The following is a 20,050-nucleotide window of genomic DNA, read 5'->3' as shown; positions in this document are numbered from 1 at the left end:
CGAAGATCGGCGATCCCGATATCTGCCACGAGATTCACCAGATTGGAGTGACACGTGCCTCATTCAAGACTAACAATGCATATTGTACACCGTTTTAATATCCCTACCTATATACTTGATTTCCTCACTTCTTCCAAGGTTGGCGTTCTCTTTCCGTATTAGTGTTCAGGCCTTGCCGCTTTTTGCTCACTCAGTAGATCTGAGCACGCCCCTGAGCGCCCTCCGAGGTCCGCCCGGGCGCTGACTGAGCATTACATAAGCGATCTAATTTCCCGAGATCACGTGCTCACTGAGTGTCACCTGATTCGCCTACGGAGCCTGTGAGATTACATAAGAGTATTTTACCACCAGGGCACCTGGGCACTTGGCCAAAAGATCATAGGGACAATCGGAACGTCCGATTGTCGCTGCAGCGGTATATATTAGGCACTAGACTCTTCTCGGGACCGCACATGACCTGAGCGTAGGCATGAGCGGCCTGAGTAAGCCACGTCCATAAAATACAACGCGCTAGATACCTCACGTGTAGCTTTTTTCTATATCACCCGCATCGTCCCATCAGAAAAAGATTGGCGTCGTCAATGTGACCCTTCGCTCTAGACCTGTCGGTCTCCCATTTCTGCCTTTGTTCCCAGGATCATTTAATTGATTTGCCCCACAATGCGCATCGGGCTTTAGACCTCTGCTAGGACGATGGCCAGTGGGCGAATCTACTTGGTCTACAATCTTGCCCTATAACTAACAAGACAAACTGAAGCAGCAGGAAACGAAGATGGATTAGTTCGTTACTTCTTTCCAAAGAGCGCACATATCTGAAGCCCTTCCTGAGCGTATAATGTCAAGTCTTTTTTTTTCGCAATTGCTGAATGGAGTTGGTGGCCCGCCATGTGCTCCTATGAGCCTACCACAGTGCATTGCAATACTCCTGGGGCTTACAGGGTGTTTCAGCCAACCATTTACTTTAAGAGGTAAGGCGGACTCCCAGGAATCCCCCACCTTTCTAACATTTTTCTCTGAAGTGATGTCACCCCGAAATGGATATATATCGAACCACCCCTCTTAGAATAATAGTTTTAATATCGCTACTATCGATCATTACAAAGACAAACACTGTAAGGTCGGTCTCGATTCGCTCCTTGATTCGTATCAACCGATCGTACAGTAGATTGTAACAGAGATCCTACGGAGTTGCGATGTGGAGAAACAACACGGTAGGATTCGTCTGAATGTGGATATGAAGTGAAGTCGCTGAAGAGATCTGAGAGGCTATGATTAATCAAAATAGTGTTAGTTGCAAGCTGTCCACTGGAATAGTTTCCCTCAAGTCTGTTCACTGTTACGCCAAATTCCCGTAATCTCATAGTTTGGAGCCTAGACAGGTTCACTTCCAACAAGACGTTCAGATACCACGCTCCTTTTCGAGTAAGTACAATGAGCAATCACTCTGGTCTTTAGTCCCCCTCTCTAAAATATCCAAGCCTGATTCCTGAAAACAACGTTCAACATTGGCCAAGCTATGCTTCTTCCTCGGCGACAAGAATCCCGGCCATAAAATTTTATAAGCCTCATACTTATCGATTTATATCACATCCGTACGTAGTCTGGCTCGGGAGTATAGTGATACTTCTAAAGTTTTACTACCGCTTCAGCTGCAACCTTCCTACAACAGCGCACTCCATATTTCAAAAGTGTTACTGCTCGTAATTTCAAGTCTTGGGTTGGTGGGACTACTTTAGGCAGAACAGTAGTTAGACACTTTGGAGTTATCACGGTATCGACTGCATCCCCGCACATAGACGGGAGGGAAATTACATGCCTCCAGTTACCCTGTAACTCCGAAGCCGTGTCCCAATGATGCACGAGGGACAGGGATTGTGAGAGGGAGTTTTCGCTAGGAAGTATTGTCTAGCTAGTTAAGTGAAAGTAATCGGCTAGTACCGGGAATGTCCAAGAGGAATGGACTGACCAAATGAATGAGAGGTATCTCAAGACAAATATGTAAAAGTCAGGAGGATCACCGCTGAAGGTGTTCTTGATCTGAACTTGTAGGTTACAACACCATGCATTACAAATATGCCCGGTCAACAGTACATTCACGTTCCCCGATAACGTACTGGCGAATGTACATGTCAGATTTCTTAGTCTCTTTCTTGGCTTCTGTAGCTTAGCTTCTTTAACCATTGATTAACCTCACATGGCACCATGCACTTCGACGTCCACCACATAGACCTCTCCTAACAGTACAGAATATGTGTAATATGCTACATGCCCCCCTTACACATGCCCCAGTTACATTTCGGCTAACTAGTTAGTAGGCGGAAGTACTGTGTCCTAAATACCAATCAACAGCCACTGTATACATGCAAATTCTCAATCGAGTGCTACTTGCCGAAGATGGTATCATCCTAGTCGATAACGGTATGTCGTTGACAAATAGCTTGATAGGTAATGACGCTTATACTTATGGGAGCTGCAGTGTTCGCACGAGGCTTCGTGGTCGGAGAGAGTCCTGCAAACATTGACGGTGCGAGACTTGACCATTGGAACGAAGCAGGGAAGCTTGTGGTGGATTTCAATGCTTATATTGCGGCTGATCCTAGGATCACTGTGACCATTTGGCCATTCTTTGATGGAATCTCCGAGATCAAACTCAAGCATTAGTTACAAAGGGGATATTGCTCAGGAAGTTATCAGGACGCTCGCCAGGTTGAAAAGCATTCCTGTGCCATCAATTCAGGTCTGAGTGGACCAATCGGATCGTTGGTTTTAACACTAGTCTACTTTTCGTCATTGAGAGCTAGGTACCTAGGTAGTTATGCATTAATCGTGCCAAGTCCACCAACACCTTCAACCCAGGGTTAGCTTCACTCGATCCCAAAATTGGGAAACAAGGTATCTTTTGTATGGCAACTCCATACAAAAGGTACGTAAACACGAAATATAGAGTCATATCCGCAGACAGGAGATGTTCCATTAACTAACCAGCCAGAGTCCGCTAAAATTAGTACATCCAACTTGCCAGCTAACTACGTAGTTATGTAGACATTTTGTCCAGTTTATTGGCGTCCAGTTTATTAGCACAGCCGTATCTGCAGCCCTGGAGGATCACTTCATAGATGACTCACTCAATCACGAGATCAACCCCATCCCCTCTGTGCAAACTCCAGATCACGGTTCTTGTTCTTAACCCAGCTACTGCTTGAAGTTCGACAGCCCCAGAAGGTTGCCGTGTTTAAGCATCAAAATGCCTGAGAAGAAGAGAATTCTGGTTCTTGGGAGTGGAATGGTCGCACCTCCCTGCATTGAGTATCTTACCCGCAACCCTCACAATGAAGTCACTGTTGGTAAGACGATTCCTTCGCTTTTTTTTACTACGCTCCAATGAAGCTGATTCAAGATGTCACCTAGCCTGCCGAACCCTTTCTGCCGCACAGGCTCTCTCGTCTGAATTTCCCAGAACGCAGCCGCTTTCCCTAGACGTGGCTTCTGCAGCCGACCTCGATACTCAAGTCGCAGCCCACGACCTCGTCATCTCGCTCATCCCGTACACACAGCACGCGGCTGTGATTAAGTCAGCTATCAAAGGACGAACCAATGTTGTCACTACCAGCTACGTCTCGGCTGAGATGCGAGCCTTGGATGACGCCGTCAAGAAAGCGGGAATCACCGTTCTGAACGAGGTAGGGGTTGATCCAGGTGTTGATCACCTGTATGCTATCAAAACAATCAATGAAGTTCATGAGAAAGGTGGCAAGGCATGTACCATTTCCGATCATATCAAATGATCCGAACTAACCGTCAAATACGACACAGGTCAAGGAATTCTATTCCTACTGTGGAGGCTTACCCGCTCCCGAGTGCGCCAACAACCCGCTTGGTTTCAAGTTTTCCTGGTCCCCGCGCGGTGCAATCCTCTCCCAACGCAACTCTGCTTCGTTTCTGCGCCATGGCAAGCAGGTAGACATACCCGCCACAGAACTCATGTCCGTTGCCAAGCCCTACTACGTTATGGATGGATACTCCTTCGTGGCATATCCAAATCGCAATTCTGTCCCTTTCAGAGAGTTCTACAACATCCCGGAAGCGGAAACTGTCATCAGAGGATCACTGAGATACCAGGGAAATCCCGAATTCATCCAGGCCCTGGCCAGCATTGGCTGGCTTGACCAAGAAGAAAAGAGCTGGTTGAAGCCAGAAATCACATGGGCTCAGATTCAACAGAGATTAGTCAATTCTCCTGGCTCGGATGAGAGGTATCTATCTTTCCCGGAATAACAGGACTATAAACCGACACTGACCTTTTCATGTGCCACAGATCTCTCATTGCGCGCATCAACGAAGTATACAAATTTCCAACCGAGGCCGAAAGTGAAAGAATAATTTCTGGCCTGCGATGGTTGGGTCTCTTCTCAACCGAACCAGCCATGATCAAGGATGGCAACATTTTTGACACTCTTTGTCACCAGCTAGCAAAGCTCCTCGGTTTTAAGTCTGGCGAGCGGGACGTGGTCATGCTTCAGCACAAGTTCATCGTTGAGTGGAGGGATGGTAAAAAGGTACGATCACTTCCCAATTGTCAAGATTTGCCATCATTAATTGTACATATAGGACACCATCACAAGCACTCTCGAGTTACTAGGTGATCCGGAAAGATATTCAGCTATGGCGCTTTCGGTTGGTGTCACCTGCGGTGTGGCAACTCAGCTACTACTGGATGGTCACCCGGCGCTTCACATGCCAGGTATCCTTGCGCCATACAGCAAGGAGATATGCGATCCCATTAGAGAAGCTGTGGCACGCGAGGGAGTCAAGCTTGTGGAGAAGGTTATTTAACGACCTCATTATGTCGTAGTTACCAAAAACCACGAGTGCTGCCAAAGGGTAAATATTTCTGCCTCAGGCATCAACCCCTCACCAGAGCGTCTCCCTCCTCACTTTCCGGCCTACATATTGTAGAAGCCTCAACACTTAGGCCCCTAAGTACCTGGATTATATTACTATGATTTGATCTTAATAGTGTATACCTAGGTATATTAAAACTTTTGGAATATAATGTGTTCATGATCTCATCATCGTGGTGCAACTGACTTTTTTGTTTCTATAGTTGCCAACCTGTGGGATTAATCTTTAAGTGAATGATATGCCTTAAAGGCTGATGATATGCACGTTCCAAATCCGATAGTGCCGCTCATTACTCCGTCATCCTACTTACTCTGTCTTTTATTTCCTCTAGGGTTGTCTCCTATACGGTTTTCCTTTTACCCCTGCAATATTCCCTGCAAAATGGCGGCCCAACGCTCAAAATCCGATGAGCCTCGTATTTTTGTGGAGACATGTCTACTCTGTGGTATACACATTTTGACGGCTAACGGAGCAACAATGAGCAGAGATCACCTAGATATGCTCAAGGAGCCTCAATGGGAAATCCATCGCAAATCCCCGATTCCTAAGCATATTATAGTGCCATCGACCGAAGTCGAGAATAAAACTTTCTCTAAATTTCCATGGTTATTAGCTTGCTATCAGCGAGGAGGTAAGTTGACATTCTTATATAAATATTGAAATTTCAAGCTAATAGTAAATCTAAGCTGTTAGATATACTGATTCTTCAAGATATACTCTTACGGGAATTGGCCTAGTTGCACGCCCTAGTGGTCAGCCGTACTAGCTTCCTAGAGACAAAATCACCGCACGGGTTTCTAGACGAGAGATAGTACCACAGTATAATAACACGATATTCACACATTTCTACTTAGGAGGTTGGTGGACGGACCCAAGTCTTTATAAAGACAAAAATATAGGATATATGTTTCACTGTTATTGTTAGGAGATCTTTAGCTATCTAATAGGGAAAAAGAGATTGATCGAGAAGACCGAGGAGATACTTGATTAAGTTATTTAGGCCGCGAAGTAGTATTGGAAAACCTATAAAGGATGGGGTAATACTGATATCGATACTATATATCGTGCCTAGCTCCGGGATATTCTATACGTGAGATATAAGAGCTACTTTTTCGGCTGTGATATCTTTGTCAATCTATGGATTATATCCGAGGTTCAAAGTACAATCCAACTTGCCTAGGAAATGGTTGAAAAACGCAAAAGCTCCTATCTTAATAGACTTCTACTCGAAATATCCCTTCTACAGGCGCGCTCGAAATCAGTTTCACCACTTTACTCTCTTCGTTTCTTTCCCAAACTTTATCCTGAAACACGCTAGTCTGTATTAGGCTTAGGCCATTTTTGAGTATCGAAACGTATTGTAACTTCAGATCACATGACTAATATATTGGAAATAATCATACGATTGATACCCTATATCTCGATACCGCTCAGATAGCGGGGTACTTCGACGACTTAGCTATAGCCCCCTTGCTCTTCCTCACTTTCGTACATTACCCTCCCTCCTTCAACAAGGCGTCTATAATGTCTCAAGATGAATATCTCCCAAATGTAAGCCGTATTCTCTGAACTTGACAAAGGATGAATGGCCCGAGCTCACGTGGGGATCGACAGTCTATCTAGACGGCTTGCCCATCGCCGCGCGAACGCTGAAGACTTTGGATCAACGACGTCAGACAGTTCACCGCCTCGAGACTGAGCCATCCTCATGTCACAATTCTTTACCAGCGAATGTGGACTCCGTCATTGTCAAGCAGCAGAAGGACGGCTGGATTGCCCAGTTTCAGCGTGAGAAGGAAGCTTACAAGAGATTGGGAAATCTTCAAGGAACAATCATACCGAGACTTTTTGGCGAAGGCTCACTCAACGGGATTCCTGCACTTATTCTATCAGAGGTTTCTGGTTCTACACTATATGAACTCGCTCGCAACAAGACCGAAGTTTCAGAAGACACATTGCAGAGTCAACTTCAAGAAGTTTTTTCCGTTCTTCAAAATCATGGCGTGGAATATGGAGACCTAAGACCGGAGAATTTCTTGCTTTGCGACAACGGAAAAATTGTGATTTTGGATCTCGAAGATGTTTCTTTCCCAAGGGAAACCGGGGAAGCGCCACCTTTGGAGGACTCCGGCTACCTAGGCGATGCTGGCTACGTGATGAGCAAATTCAGAGATATCAGAAACCCAAACCGTCCTTCGTCGCCTGTTTCATTTCTACAGGTGCCGATTAATGAACAAGAAAAGAGACAATATCTTGGACCATATGCAGTGCCTAAACCCAGTCGAGGTAGCTGTTACATCTTGACCTAAGTATTGGCAGAAGTAGACGATGAGGGTACAATTTGCGAAGCAAACAATTATTGGCGCTTAGAAACCAGAACAGGCGAGAGTAATGCGCCGGAGAATGTTGAGAATTTTACGAGGCATACTATCAGAGCACAAAATGATATGCTAGAAGCGTTTCCCGAATCCTCTTGTAATTGACACTTCCACACTTTTCCTTCATTTTAGTACACTTTATGCGTACGACTGCATGTCCAAACTTTTTAACTCGGTAAAGTCGAGACTGAACGTATATGAAGCCTTTCGTGGCTGTTCGTCGTACGCCGTTCGAGAATCTAGGCTGCCCCGGCGCGGCTATAGAGAATTTCTCGACAAGACCGCGAAAATTGACTGCAGTTAGCTGTATTTCGACCAGGGGTTGCGAAAATGCTAGTAAAGCAAAGATCAAATAAACAAACTTCGTAGGACTCTGGCAAATGCCTTTCTATCTTTGTGAGCTCGAGCTCATAATGTTCGGCGTGTCGGGATGTTCCTCTCCGAGCTGTGTCTTGCGAGTCTTCACCTGCACCTCAAGCTGCTCAGCCTCCCCCACCGGCCCTGGTTCCTGTGTGTTAGCTGAGCTCTATCCCACAGGGGTATTAGGGATGGAGTCGATCCGAATTAGAGTTTTACTGTTCACTAAGAGATTATTTACTCGAGGCCAGTTGCGATATTCAGTTAAGCCGGATAAGGATCAAACTTTCAGAACTTCTAACTAGTTACATTGGAGACTTAGTTATTAATAATTGAAATTTATAGTATGTACTGTAATTTACAATGACCCATTAGACACGAAAATACTACGATACATATGGCAAAGCACGGATTGGTTTTTAAAGTAACCTAATAAGGATTAGGGTTGTTTCGGGTGCGGGCCGATAAACAAAGCATGAGTGTCCACAGGGGAATCCGTTTTCGAAATCTACTGTACGGGTATGGTTTGAATGATGACCTTTCCTGGGTAACCTATAATGGAGTCAACCTCCTTTGGTTGCCTGCCGAATATCGACCAACTAAGCCCTCTTGTTTTGCTATGTCTGTAACAACTTTGGTCATCGCTTGTTCGTCACGTATCATATTTCTCGCGGTTACAGAACCGAGTCCCCTCCCTGCCCTTTGATCAATGTTTATATTACTTCAGATCCCTGTGCCGTTCCTATACACGTATCATCTTGAATAGTCTATTCGATTATGCCCATAATCATCTTTAATAGAAAGAAGTCGTGAGACAATGTATAATCCTAAATCGGGACTACCTGCGTGATCCCATTAAGCAGATCAATACATTAAAAAGCTAGGGCAACCAGTAGTTAATCACCTAGGAGAAACTAAGCGCATGATCTAGCGTCTATGACTTCTAAGGTACTGTCACCTTGCCTCCAGCTAGCAATAATTGAGCGCCCGTAGTTTTTAATCGTTCTTCTAGAAATAACCAAGCTCCAGGCTATTATCAACATCCGCCACAATCTAACCAATTCGGAAATATTAGAGCGCTCCTACTAGTGTTAGACGAGTGGTTAATAATTGTCCACAATTTTCTAGTAAATCAAACTTCAGCACATTCTGGTCATCGAGTGCTCAACAGAGGGTGTGACCCAAAGAATCCAGCATCTTGTAGAGCGGATAAGTCGATTGTAAAGAGATATTTCACCCCACCAGTATTGTATCTACGTATGTCTCGCTCGTCCACGGTGTTAGTAGAGTGAATGTGGTTGACCAAGATGAGAGGTAGAGTGGCCAGACTAACCCACCGAATCCTGCCAACTAGTCTGTTTGGCTTGTTTGCAAGTGAGAGGTTCTAGACAGGGCATGGCCAATACATCCATGATACGATAGCTATTTTATGCCATTATTTATTACCGTACTAAGATACTGCCAAGAGTATGGGTCAGGGGTAGGCTAACCGTAAAAGGGATGGCGTCATGCAAAACAGAGTTCAACAAAGAATTGAAGAGAGTAAAGAGGTGAAACTGATTTCGAGCGCGTCTGTAGTGGCGGAAATCATTTGCCCTATTGTCTACACTCGATCCGATATAAAGAATATACGCAATATGTTATCCGTGTTTACATTGAATTTACCCGATGCCTTTTAGAGAAGCCGATTACAATCTAAACGTGATTGGTTCTTCGAGGTAGATTTGCTAGAGAATGAGACTGATTCGGTGGACTAGCAGGTCTTATGGCTAGGGTTGGTGGACCTTCTTTGCGCTAAATGGTATAAGTCCAGTGGATTGGCACACCGCGAGCGATTAGTTGGACTAATCAAGGAGATCATCGCAAATTTTCAATAAATTCGACAGAGACCTTTTGCTGGGAGATATTATGACAGGTTACCTCGTTCCTTCTTGCTTTGGCATATCGAGTTATGGCACTTTAGTTCACACGGAAAATCAAGTTTGTTATTCGGTATCGATACATGCCCATATGACTAGCTATGTATTCAGTGATTGGCCTTGATAAAGTTGAGTATCTGTTGGATAGCAATGTGATCATGCGACAGGTGCAAGGAGCGAGTTGTAGAGGGGACCTTGGGATCAACAATGTTCCAAATGTTGAACAATCTCCCATGCATGCATGTTTGTCATTTGTATGTTTGCTGCGGACTGAGCCCTTTGTTTGTTATTTGATTGAGCAATGTTTAGATGGTTTTATCGGGGTATATAGACCCCTGCATTTCTAGTTTAATCAATTAATGATTCTTCCACTGCTTTCTCCTCACATACTAGTAACCCAGTTCAACGGGTTGCTCAACACCATACACTGTTAGTTGGGTCGTCGTACTGATATAGACGCATATGCATAACCACCGCAATTATCCCATACACCGGCGATGGGTTGATATGCCGGATGCGGTGGGTTGCAGGAAGATATTGATCGAGTTGTTGCACACCTTCGTGCGACTAAGTATGTCACCGGCACACAACTCTGTCATTGGTTATTATTACCTACAACAGCCTACCCTATAAAGATTCACCTACCCCTAAACTAGCGGCCAAGGGATCTGCCGATTATATTGAATATAGCTATCGATTCAAGTGCGATGTAGCCGAGGATACTATACAAGCGTTTATGGAAAGCTTGAAGAAGCGGAAGAAGGGCGAGGCGGGGGAATTCCCGAAGTCTAAAAAGGAAAAGAAACGCCTAAAGAGGTCGATCCAAGGGTTGTCAGAGAAGATGGAAGCGTCCGGGCTCGAGCTCCACCCGAGCATCGTCGACTACGGCAAGCTTAGCACCGTCGAGGACCGGATCGACTGCGACAGCGAAGATCCACAAAACAAAGAGAGCGAAACAGGCGGAAAACCGTGGCGGGGATGAGGTCCCCAGTACGCGGACGGAAGGTGGATTATTCTCAAGACACCCCCGAGTGCGGGCGTTAACGCTATTCCCGCCATACAAATCTCTATATACACCCATTTCTCGACGTTGAAGTTGTTACGACCGACCAAAGTCGAACTCGCAGCGTACTCCAAAGGCCATGAATTACCCTACCATGACAACATATAGTTCGACAATAACGGATGCCCCATTGCGCGCCGCCGGCCGACCAAAGGAGGTATTTTTATATCATTAAGCCTAAAAATTCAGGCATTTGACCTTTGGCCGCTCTGCCCCTTCGCACCCTAGATCCACTGGCGATTCCTAACCATCACCAAAGCGATCAGCGCAGCGCTTCCCAACTTAAAACCTGCGGATGAGTTGAGTGCCGGAAAGATAACCAACTTCATTCCCTGGATTCGGCGCAACGCCTTGTCGGGACGAAAATTTCAGTCCCTGATGGAGAAGGTGAACCCTAACTATATAAGGCCGAGCCCTACTGTATTGGGGGGCTGACTGGATTCATTACGGAAAAGACTGAGACGATACCGGATAAAGAACTCGCCCACAAAATAGCGAACCTGGTACCAGGAAAGCGCTTTGTGATCAAGGAGCAAATGTTCGGAAACACGATCAGACCGCGACGGAGGATTGTGTTCGAGAAGCCGCCGGGCTTCACGAAGATGGATGTGCCGTATGGCAATTTCATTCATAAGGTTCTGGTCAGAGGACTTGTCCGCTCCGTGCCACTTCTGCCAGTCAAAACACACAGTGGGCTACCCCCTATACCACGTCGTGGATGGGACTGGCTGGGAATTGGAGTGGTACGGGCCCCCATCAAAGTGTTAATATACTTAATGTCTAAAACGTCAATCAATATATTGTCTCTCAACTCCTCTAGCTTAAAGGATTCTGGCCGATTTAGTGAGCTATATAGATAGATGAAGACCGGGGACGTAGACGTCCTCCTGGCCCAAGAAGTGGGAATAGACGAGGCGTAAGCTCGAAGGATAGAGGGGATATATAGGACCCTTGGAATAGAGGTCTGCTCGATATCAGGCCTCCGCTCCAAGGTCTACATCACTCTCTCTACAATACAATATAAGTCAATTCAGATTCAATTCAGATTCAGTTCAGATTCATTTCAGATTCATTTCAGATTCAATTCAGACATTAGTTTTGGTAAAGTGAGAGAGATAGTTGAGTTATGTGTCGGTGGCATACTTAGTCGCCCGTACAGGTCGAGGCTCGCGTTTCCAGCCCAGTTCCCTTGCATTGCACAATCAGAAATTTGCTGGCCGCCCCTTGTGCCGGATACTGGTACGTATGTAAGTCTGAAAACCCCCTCCGCCCAGCCTGTCTGCTATGGCGGTCTTGGGGGCGTGTTATATAGCCCTGTTGGACAGGGAATTGCCATGTAAGGATGGTGTTCCGGACACCATATAGGACACTTTCGTGCCTTAGCCCGAGGAGCACGGTTGATCTCTTGTTGAATGGCGGGAATATCGTAATCATTCTGATAATATTGACATTAGTGACCCGAAATCTCGTAAATGCCCAGGTGGAATCTTTGACTTACCAAAGCCATGTTGAAAATGTCTAAGGAGCTCACTAAGCCTAAGAGTGCTCTCGTAAAAGCAGCGGCAGAGGAAATATGTATTGTGAAATCTACAGAGTCAGGATGAAGAAACCATGCATGTAGATTCTTAATGTAAGAAGTGGACAGAGAGAGAGAAGAGAGAAGGAGGGAGAGAGAGAAACTATCTACTTATATAGGAGTGGATCTGTCCCATATTGGTCTACATGCCTCAGACACCAAGGCACCCAACAATATGTTACCTAATCATGGCATGGCCCGTGGACCACCACCCGGTATTGGTGGGCCACACTCGATCCCAATTTCCAGAATAAGTATCTTTTGTATTGAAACTCTATACAAAAGGTACATAAACACGACATAGTCATAACCCCAATTTTTTCAACCCTCAAACTAGTTAGGAAAAATATAGGAAGATATACATAGTGTAAATAAGGCCTCAATTACTTAGTATCAATTCTAGTAAATTTAATCATGTATGTGTGGAGTAAGAGAATGGTTAATCTTTTACATACAAATTCTTATACATGGTGAGTTCTAAAAAGTTTCCTACACTTCTATACTATATATTTAGCATTCTTTATAGTAGTAGATCGGTTAAGCCCGATTTATTTTAATAACCTGTCTGTTTAAATTTCCTTAAACTGGTCTGCTTATTTAGAGAGTTGAGGTTATGACTATATCGTGTTTATGTACCTTTTGTATGGAGTTGCCATACAAAAGATACTTATTCTGGAATTTGGGATCGGCTGAAAATTTGGGATCGAGTGTGGCCCAACAACACCGGGTAGGTGGTGGTGGGCCGTGCAACAATTACAGTGACAATATGTAGGCTTTGAGGTTGTTCGATATCGGTGGGTTGTATGTGACCACTTCGTACTGTTGACCGTGGCATTTTCAATGCATTTACCGATGCTGACGATCCTTCTTCTGGAAGACGTCATGATCAGTAGAAAACAGAACTAAACTGGGTCCAGTGATAGAGAGGGTGTTGAACAGAAAAACTCGTGACAGCCTTCTTGCAATGCCACCTGGGTGCGGTTGTGCATACATACCTAGGTACCAAGCAAGGGATGACAACGTGTTTCACATTCCTTAGTCCGTCATGGTCAAGCCTCCGGGAACAGTAGAACCTGTTACCAGCGGTCGCTTGACGCGGAGCCAACTATTTTTATGCAGTGGCTGCCAGTTCAAACTGCACGGATATCGGTGAAGCAGAATCGGACCCCTTAAGGAACAAAACAAAACTGCCTTTTTCAAAACGGAATAGGAAATAAGAAGGTTTAGATTGAATCAAACGGACATGAAAAAATATATATATATAACTACTATATTGAGAAAGAGTCATGAAATCGTCAAAACTTGCATTCAACTGATTTTATCCCCGCTCTTCAGCATCACATAGGAAGCCGACGCATCTCGGCAAGAGACCAGAACTTGCGCATATTGGCAGCTCCAAGAGTTTGAACCTCTTGGTCTAAGTGCGTCCACAGAACCTTGCCAAACCCATCCATCAACCGCTTGACCTCTTCGCGGCGCATATCTTCCTCGCCGGACCGACACTTCTCAAGATACTTCTCCAGTTTCTCAAGTCCCGCATGAATCTGTCTGTGCTGACTCAATAGCTCGAGCTCCTTTCGAAACTCAGGCATCTTTTTCGCCAGCACGGGGAAGATGTGTTGCTCCTCGATGGAGTGGTGGAAATCCAATTGTGAGCAGAATTGAAGGCCCATCATGATCATCTGGCGGGCTGAGAGTCCCCGTTTCCCAGAGCTTTCGCATGCCTCCCAGAGCTGGTTCCATGTTAAACGGAAATGGCTATGCTGCATGGGAGTTAGTGGAACTGTGTAAAGGAAATACGCAGATGTACTGCTAAGCTTACAAATCCTTCCATTTGCTCCGACATGCGATTATAAGTCCGGAAATCGGTCGCGGACAATGGAGAGTCGCCTGAGTCCCCAGAAGAAGAGGCCATCTTGCTGGAACCCATTGGATTGAGTACGCTTCGACGAAGAAACACTGGCCGAGGAAAAGATGTCAAGAGTAATGGACGAGGAAAGCGAAAATGCATGGGACGGCAGTTGGAAGATATTTATTGCCGAGAAATAAAAGACAGTTATAACTAAAGGATATCAGTACGGAGTACGGAGTAGCGCGGAGGGCAATCTGGGGTTGATGAGAAAGCAGAGACTTCTGATTCGGGGCCTACGCTCCAGTTCTGTCTATTTTTAGTTCTCTTGGAAATGTTCATAAGATTCAATCTCCCACGGTTGATGATTTCATTTTCTATTGACATACAAAAAAATCTACATATACGGGATATTCCAGATCTTCAATGGATGTTTGACAACTCGGGCGAACCGTTGGACAAAAATCTAGTACTCACTGGTTAGGGAGGTAAATCCCCATTTTGATATAAGCACTTCTTCGGCGCAACCTTAGATATGAAAGGACCAGATCGCAATTTGACATCCGTGCTAGAAAATTTGCTGGGTTGGTAAATGTGTCAGGCGGAAGAAAAAGAGAAAAAAAAGAAAAAGGTATGTTATTATCAATACACATCGGGAGAGGGCGAGGAAATAGTAAGACATATGCCGCCGGGAGGGGGAATCGAAAATATTAGACAGTAAAAGGTCGTAACGCCATTGATGTGAGAATAATAAGACAATCAAAGCTCCGTGTGTTCAAAGCGGTTCTTAACCGGAGGCCGGAAGTTACCCGACGAGATTTCCTTCCAGGCAAGGTCGAACCGAGCGCCCAGCATCCAGGCGGTAAAGATCATGAGAGAAGCGATGATGAAAACGATAACACCCATGAGAGCCATGATGAAGAAGACATCATTCTTGTTCTCGTCGTCTTCTTTCTTCTTCTGTAGCTCGGCTGCAGTGAGCTCACCAGCGACCTTATGGTTAGCCGCCTCGGCGGATTGCGTCGGGAAGATGGTTTCAATGAACTTCTCAATCTGTCCGCAGACAATGCTAATCTTCAGGAAGTTGGGATCCTTGGGGGTATTCTTCTTGTGAATTTTACGCGTATACAGGCGGAAGCTGTCGCACAGCACTGACAAGCTCTGGGTAGACTTGTGCATGAGATCACATGCGTCTCCCTTGGTGATCTTGATGTTTCGCTTGAAGATATCGGGGTTGCGGAAACACAACTCCATTGTGGCGATAGCCATGGACTGTGGGATTGCACAGAAGTTGAAAACACTCTGCTCTCGTAGCCCGGCCAGGTAGAACAGGCACTCCTCGGCGTGCTCCAGTGCGTTCAGGACCATCTCTGAGCTGCAGTTAAGGGCTGCGTCAAGGTGCTCTGGCTTGAAAAGATCTTCAAAGTTGTCGACATGCTTGGACCAAATTTCCTGGGGCCAGAATCGTCGGTTATCATCGAAGTCCTCCCGGATGTCACGGATGATATTGGTCTTCTGGAGGAAAAGACCCATTGACTTATGCAAGTTAGGGCGCTTTAGTAGAGCCGGGTTACCAAACCCGGCCTCGACAAAGAGGCGAGTGAGGCCCTCGCCAACCAATCCAGCGACATAGTAGCAGTACAGGTCATACTCTTCCTTGGTCTTCACACTGGCATCCTCCTTCTCCGCCTTCACGGCATAGTCAGCCATGCCGTTGCCCATCTTTCCGGTGATGTCCTTGATGATCGCTTGGTATTCAGGCTTCATGTTGATGAACTCGGTGATGACGTGGTTGAACTGAACCAGCAGCTCACGGTCCTTCTCCTCTGGCCGGTTCCCAGTGAAAGTCCAGCCATCTTGCGTCAGGATATCCTTGAAGCCCCGGAGGAGAGGTTCCTTGGTAACCAGAGGAATGGAAGTGTCATCCTCAATGGTATCCAGCCCACGGAGGACCAAGTAGAAAACGCAGATAGGAATCAACAGTTCGGGATGTAACTCCTTGATAACAGCACTGAAGCTGCGGCTGGTTTTATCCAAAAACTTGAAACAGATCTTCTGATTCTCGGTCTCATTCTGCTCGTTACGCTCATGTGGCGCGTTGTGCCAGACTTTCCTATGCGACGTGGATGGTTAGCTTCGTAACCAGAATATAGACAACTTCGCATTTCAGGGCTTACCATTGGAGAATTGCCCTCAGTTCCATGGGGTGAAAGGAGTAGTAGAGAGCATTGCCGATGAGACCCATGATGTGCGGGGAAGAGGCGCGTAAGCCGGATGATTGAGGAACTCGTAGAAGGCAAAGTAGGCCAATCTTCAATAGAAACAGGATCCGGGGAAAAAAGGGAATTAAGGCGAGAATAAAATAACAAAAAACAACAGAATCTGGGGGAACGGCAGATTGGGGGTGGAGGAAAAGGGGGAAAAGGCCAGAACAGATTAAATGAAGAGTTAGCTAACACGTGACTGGGAACAAACGATGCATACAAGTCTCCCCCCACATGATATCAGCGCCAACTTCCGAAAAATATCTTGAGGTTCTGCCTAAACAACACGGGTCGATTGTTTTTCCCGTCAGACCTTTCACACATTTGAATTTATATCTTCTCTCAACCCACTCTATTCTCAAGTTAGGCTCGGTCGCTGCGATGGTTGCCGATACTGCCTACTACGACGCCCTAGGTGTGCCACCTACGGCCACCGAACTGGAAATCAAGAAGGCATACCGGAAGCTGGCTATTGTCACTCACCCGGGTTTGACTGCCTCTGACCTTATATTTGTTTTCCAGCCCTTCTAATATGTTCTCGCAGACAAGAATCCTGGAGATGAAACCGCGCACGAACGCTTTCAGGCGGTATGATTGCGAAACTTCAGAAATGATGCACATTGCACGAGGCTAACGTCCTGCTACTATAGATCGGTGAGGCGTACCAAGTCCTGAGCAATGAAGATCTCCGCAAGCGATATGACAAGTTTGGCAAGGAGGAGTCGGTGCCTGGTGGTGGTTTCGGTAGGTCCATCACATGTATGCCAATGCCTAGCACAAAGTTTCTGATTTGTCGTGTACAGAGGATCCATCCGAGTTCTTCAGCATGATCTTCGGCGGCGAGGCCTTTGTTGATCTTATCGGCGAAATTTCACTTATGAAAGACCTCACCGCGACTATGGACATTACTATGCAGGAGATGGAGGAAGAAGAACTGGCCCAGTCTGCGGAAGAGAAACTCAACATCCACGACGAGGAAGTGAAGGCTACAGCTGGCGATTCGGCTCCTGTTTCCGAAACCCACGATCCCGCGGCAGGAGCCGCGCCTGCAGCCGCAGCTGCAGCTGCAGCTGCCGGCCCCTCCGAGAAGCCAACATCCGACCAGAGCTCTGGCACCAGCACCCCTCGACGAAACTTCGGCCAACAGGCCCTCATGGACAAATCCGAAGAAGAAGCTCGCATGGAGGCAGCCGGTCTGTCTCCGGAGGAGAAGGAACTGCGCAAGAAGGAGAAAAAGAAGGGTCTGTCCAAGGAGCAACAGGAACGTCTCACCGCTTTCGAGGACGAACGCAGAAAGGCTCGCGAAGATCGTGTTAACACACTGGCAAACAAGTTGATTGATCGTTTGAGCGTTTGGACTGAGACGGACAAGGGCAAGGATGTGTCTCATGCTTTCGAGGAGAAGATCCGACTGGAGGTTGAGAACTTGAAGATGGAATCTTTCGGTCTGGAAATTCTCCACGCTGTCGGTCAAACCTATGTTCAGAAGGGTACCTCCTTCCTCAAGTCACAGAAGTTCCTAGGTATCTCTGGATTCTTCTCCCGCTTGAAGGACAAGGGCACCCTTGCGAAGGAGACATGGACCACCATCTCCACCGCCATTGATGCGCAGATGACTATGGAGGAAATGGCTAAGATGGAGGAACGCGGTGGTGAAGACTGGACTGACGAGAAGAAGGCTGAATACGAGAAGAGAGTCACTGGCAAGATTCTCGCCGCGGCATGGCGTGGCAGCAAGTTCGAGATCCAGAGTGTCTTGCGTGATGTCTGTGACCAGATTTTGAGTGACAAGCGGACCCGACTTGAGAAACGCATTGAGCGTGCGCATGCGCTGGTGATTGCCGGTAATATTTACGCCAAGGTATATACACGTCTCTCCCCGTATTCTAAAGTAACATACTAACCACCGACTTTTAGGCCGCACGCGACCCCGAGGAAGAGGGCGACTACATGGCTTTCGAGCAGCTTATGGCCGAGGCAATGAGCAAAAAGGGCAAGGATGAGAATCACAAGGACAAGAAAAAGAAGAAGTCCAAGCACGATCATGAGGAGACCCACGGTGGTAAAGAGCCTGTGGAAGAGACCACTGTTTGATTGCCTCATTATCCATCTCATTTTTCTTTGATTGTTTATTTTTTTTTGGTTGAGTTCCATCTCGTACCTGGTCTTTCTTGATAGCCGGTTCTTTATATCCTGGACATACATGTTGGGTTTGCTTTTTACCTTCTCACCTTTTTCTCGGGCTTGACGATTCTGCCTTTTACAGCGACTGGATGGCTGTGGTTTGCGACGCGCGGTTTGTTCGAGCGATAGATTGGACTATATACCTCCCATGCCCTTTGATTAGTCTATACACTACGGTAGTGGTTTGATGCGGATTGTATGGACATAGATGCTCTTGATAATCATATTGGAAGAAATATTGACAAAGCATATTTCTAGTATTATAGGTGGGATAGTGTCGCAAACTGCCGTGATTATGCCGGACTGATCTGAGGCTGATCTGTATGAGGCTAAGTTACCGACTGCACTGTGGGCAAGGGCGAGAAAGGGTTAAGCGATTGGTTGTTCGGCTGTTGATGAAGATCGTTAGTATCACGCCATGACAATTTCCCAGCTTCTATGGAGCTACAGGATTCGTACTCATCGGCACTTCTCGAGCAGGGCTGTCAGTAGTCTGGTGCACACCAACTCCGTTCTCTTTCTTGAGGGACTGATACCCAGCCCAGTCAGACACCAAAACACCACACATGGCAAGAATCGTGAATACGACGAGAGCAACAAATAGTAACCTAGATATGAGTTGAACGTCAGCTCAGTTCCGTGTACTGTGTATTTCCTGGAAATGAGGAACCTACCAAAGGAGAACGCCAAAGGCAAGGACGGCATTATAGTAGGGATTTATACTAGTACCACCAACAAGCAGACTGGCAAGGTCAGCAAAGCATGCCAACCAAAATACCATAGTGACGAAGTAAATGGCGACGAAGATAGCGGCGAGGACAGTGTTGAGCTTTGCGGTCACGAAGTTCTTGCGAGTATAGTACCAGGGCAGTATAAAGGCGCCAACTACCACAAGGATAGTCCAAACTGAAGAGAAGACAAGAAAGACGAGGATAGCCGGAGGTTTCACGTTGACTTGACTGTAAGAATAGCCCGAATATGCGCTCCAAGTCTGGATTTCTTGCATGCCAGAATATGCGGCAGTAATGAAAGCCGAGAGGCCCAGCTCGATGATGGCAAAGGCCAAGGAGGTGCCTAACAGGGCATACAAGACAATATTAAGCGCGAGCATAGTGAAGTCAATATAACTAGTATATAACTACTTTGAAAGTCTCTTGCAGGTGCGAGAATGCAATGGTATCAAAATGAAGAAACAAAATTACATGAAAGGGCATTAAAGGGCAGAATCCCATGTGCTTTTATAATTTTTTTCCACTTGCTCACCATAAAACTCGTAATTGGCAACATGGAAACATGAAAGCAATACAAGATGAGGAGCTCCAGAGCGAGTTGGTTTCGAACTCAGCGCCACCAAGAAGTATACTCCAATGACTCGTGTTCGATACGAGCAGTCGCATCGACATGGCGTCTGCGTTGACCCAAATTGGTACAAGGTAAGCGAATGGGTGTTTAGGGCTATCGTATAGAATTGAGGTATGGAGGAGGATGTTGATCGGAAAACCCAAGGTGTTTCCCAGCCTTCTTTCACCATTTCTTTGATACATCACCAGGTTGATAC

The 20,050-nt window shown here is 46.2% G+C and overlaps 10 protein-coding genes across 10 annotated transcripts; 6 read left to right on the top strand and 4 right to left on the bottom strand.

The window, feature by feature from the left end:
* Nucleotides 1-2,360: 2,360 nt before the first annotated feature.
* On the top strand, nucleotides 2,361-2,661 carry N7516_009444 (uncharacterized protein; the record flags this gene model as incomplete). The annotated part of the gene is made up of 2 exons (XM_057222163.1): nucleotides 2,361-2,418; nucleotides 2,477-2,661. The coding sequence occupies 2 exons, from the start codon at nucleotides 2,361-2,363 to the stop codon at nucleotides 2,659-2,661; spliced, it is 243 nt and encodes an 80-aa protein (XP_057072435.1).
* Nucleotides 2,662-3,244: 583 nt separating this feature from the next.
* On the top strand, nucleotides 3,245-4,833 carry N7516_009443 (Saccharopine dehydrogenase; the record flags this gene model as incomplete). The annotated part of the gene is made up of 5 exons (XM_057222162.1): nucleotides 3,245-3,344; nucleotides 3,409-3,755; nucleotides 3,814-4,253; nucleotides 4,316-4,556; nucleotides 4,609-4,833. The coding sequence occupies 5 exons, from the start codon at nucleotides 3,245-3,247 to the stop codon at nucleotides 4,831-4,833; spliced, it is 1,353 nt and encodes a 450-aa protein (XP_057072434.1).
* A 450-nt stretch (nucleotides 4,834-5,283) lies between these two features.
* On the top strand, nucleotides 5,284-7,211 carry N7516_009442 (uncharacterized protein; the record flags this gene model as incomplete). Its single annotated transcript, XM_057222161.1, has 2 exons — nucleotides 5,284-5,533; nucleotides 6,517-7,211. 2 exons carry the CDS (start codon nucleotides 5,284-5,286, stop codon nucleotides 7,209-7,211), a joined length of 945 nt encoding a protein of 314 aa, XP_057072433.1.
* Nucleotides 7,212-10,292: 3,081 nt separating this feature from the next.
* Nucleotides 10,293-10,538, top strand: N7516_009441 (uncharacterized protein; the record flags this gene model as incomplete). The annotated part of the gene is made up of 1 exon (XM_057222160.1): nucleotides 10,293-10,538. One exon carries the CDS (start codon nucleotides 10,293-10,295, stop codon nucleotides 10,536-10,538), a length of 246 nt encoding a protein of 81 aa, XP_057072432.1.
* Nucleotides 10,539-10,713: 175 nt separating this feature from the next.
* N7516_009440 (uncharacterized protein) lies at nucleotides 10,714-11,463 on the top strand (the record flags this gene model as incomplete). The annotated part of the gene is made up of 4 exons (XM_057222159.1): nucleotides 10,714-10,776; nucleotides 10,848-11,006; nucleotides 11,027-11,362; nucleotides 11,440-11,463. 4 exons carry the CDS (start codon nucleotides 10,714-10,716, stop codon nucleotides 11,461-11,463), a joined length of 582 nt encoding a protein of 193 aa, XP_057072431.1.
* A 438-nt stretch (nucleotides 11,464-11,901) lies between these two features.
* Nucleotides 11,902-12,126, bottom strand: N7516_009439 (uncharacterized protein; the record flags this gene model as incomplete). The annotated part of the gene is made up of 2 exons (XM_057222158.1): nucleotides 11,902-12,054; nucleotides 12,118-12,126. 2 exons carry the CDS (start codon nucleotides 12,124-12,126, stop codon nucleotides 11,902-11,904), a joined length of 162 nt encoding a protein of 53 aa, XP_057072430.1.
* A 1,406-nt stretch (nucleotides 12,127-13,532) lies between these two features.
* On the bottom strand, nucleotides 13,533-14,125 carry N7516_009438 (hemerythrin domain-containing protein; the record flags this gene model as incomplete). Its single annotated transcript, XM_057222157.1, has 2 exons — nucleotides 13,533-13,958; nucleotides 14,018-14,125. The coding sequence occupies 2 exons, from the start codon at nucleotides 14,123-14,125 to the stop codon at nucleotides 13,533-13,535; spliced, it is 534 nt and encodes a 177-aa protein (XP_057072429.1).
* A 678-nt stretch (nucleotides 14,126-14,803) lies between these two features.
* erg9 (bifunctional farnesyl-diphosphate farnesyltransferase/squalene synthase) lies at nucleotides 14,804-16,289 on the bottom strand (the record flags this gene model as incomplete). The annotated part of the gene is made up of 2 exons (XM_057222156.1): nucleotides 14,804-16,157; nucleotides 16,222-16,289. The coding sequence occupies 2 exons, from the start codon at nucleotides 16,287-16,289 to the stop codon at nucleotides 14,804-14,806; spliced, it is 1,422 nt and encodes a 473-aa protein (XP_057072428.1).
* A 400-nt stretch (nucleotides 16,290-16,689) lies between these two features.
* On the top strand, nucleotides 16,690-18,402 carry N7516_009436 (DnaJ domain protein; the record flags this gene model as incomplete). The annotated part of the gene is made up of 5 exons (XM_057222155.1): nucleotides 16,690-16,795; nucleotides 16,853-16,896; nucleotides 16,959-17,052; nucleotides 17,112-18,169; nucleotides 18,226-18,402. 5 exons carry the CDS (start codon nucleotides 16,690-16,692, stop codon nucleotides 18,400-18,402), a joined length of 1,479 nt encoding a protein of 492 aa, XP_057072427.1.
* Nucleotides 18,403-18,928: 526 nt separating this feature from the next.
* On the bottom strand, nucleotides 18,929-19,603 carry N7516_009435 (uncharacterized protein; the record flags this gene model as incomplete). Its single annotated transcript, XM_057222154.1, has 2 exons — nucleotides 18,929-19,100; nucleotides 19,167-19,603. The coding sequence occupies 2 exons, from the start codon at nucleotides 19,601-19,603 to the stop codon at nucleotides 18,929-18,931; spliced, it is 609 nt and encodes a 202-aa protein (XP_057072426.1).
* Nucleotides 19,604-20,050: the final 447 nt, after the last annotated feature.

The sequence above is a fragment of the Penicillium verrucosum genome (genome assembly GCF_028828655.1).
Source record: "Penicillium verrucosum strain IBT 35672 chromosome Unknown utg000003l_segment0_segment0, whole genome shotgun sequence".
In the NCBI taxonomy this organism is placed as follows: Eukaryota; Fungi; Ascomycota; class Eurotiomycetes; order Eurotiales; family Aspergillaceae; genus Penicillium; species Penicillium verrucosum.
This window is presented reverse-complemented; position numbering and strand designations above follow the sequence as displayed.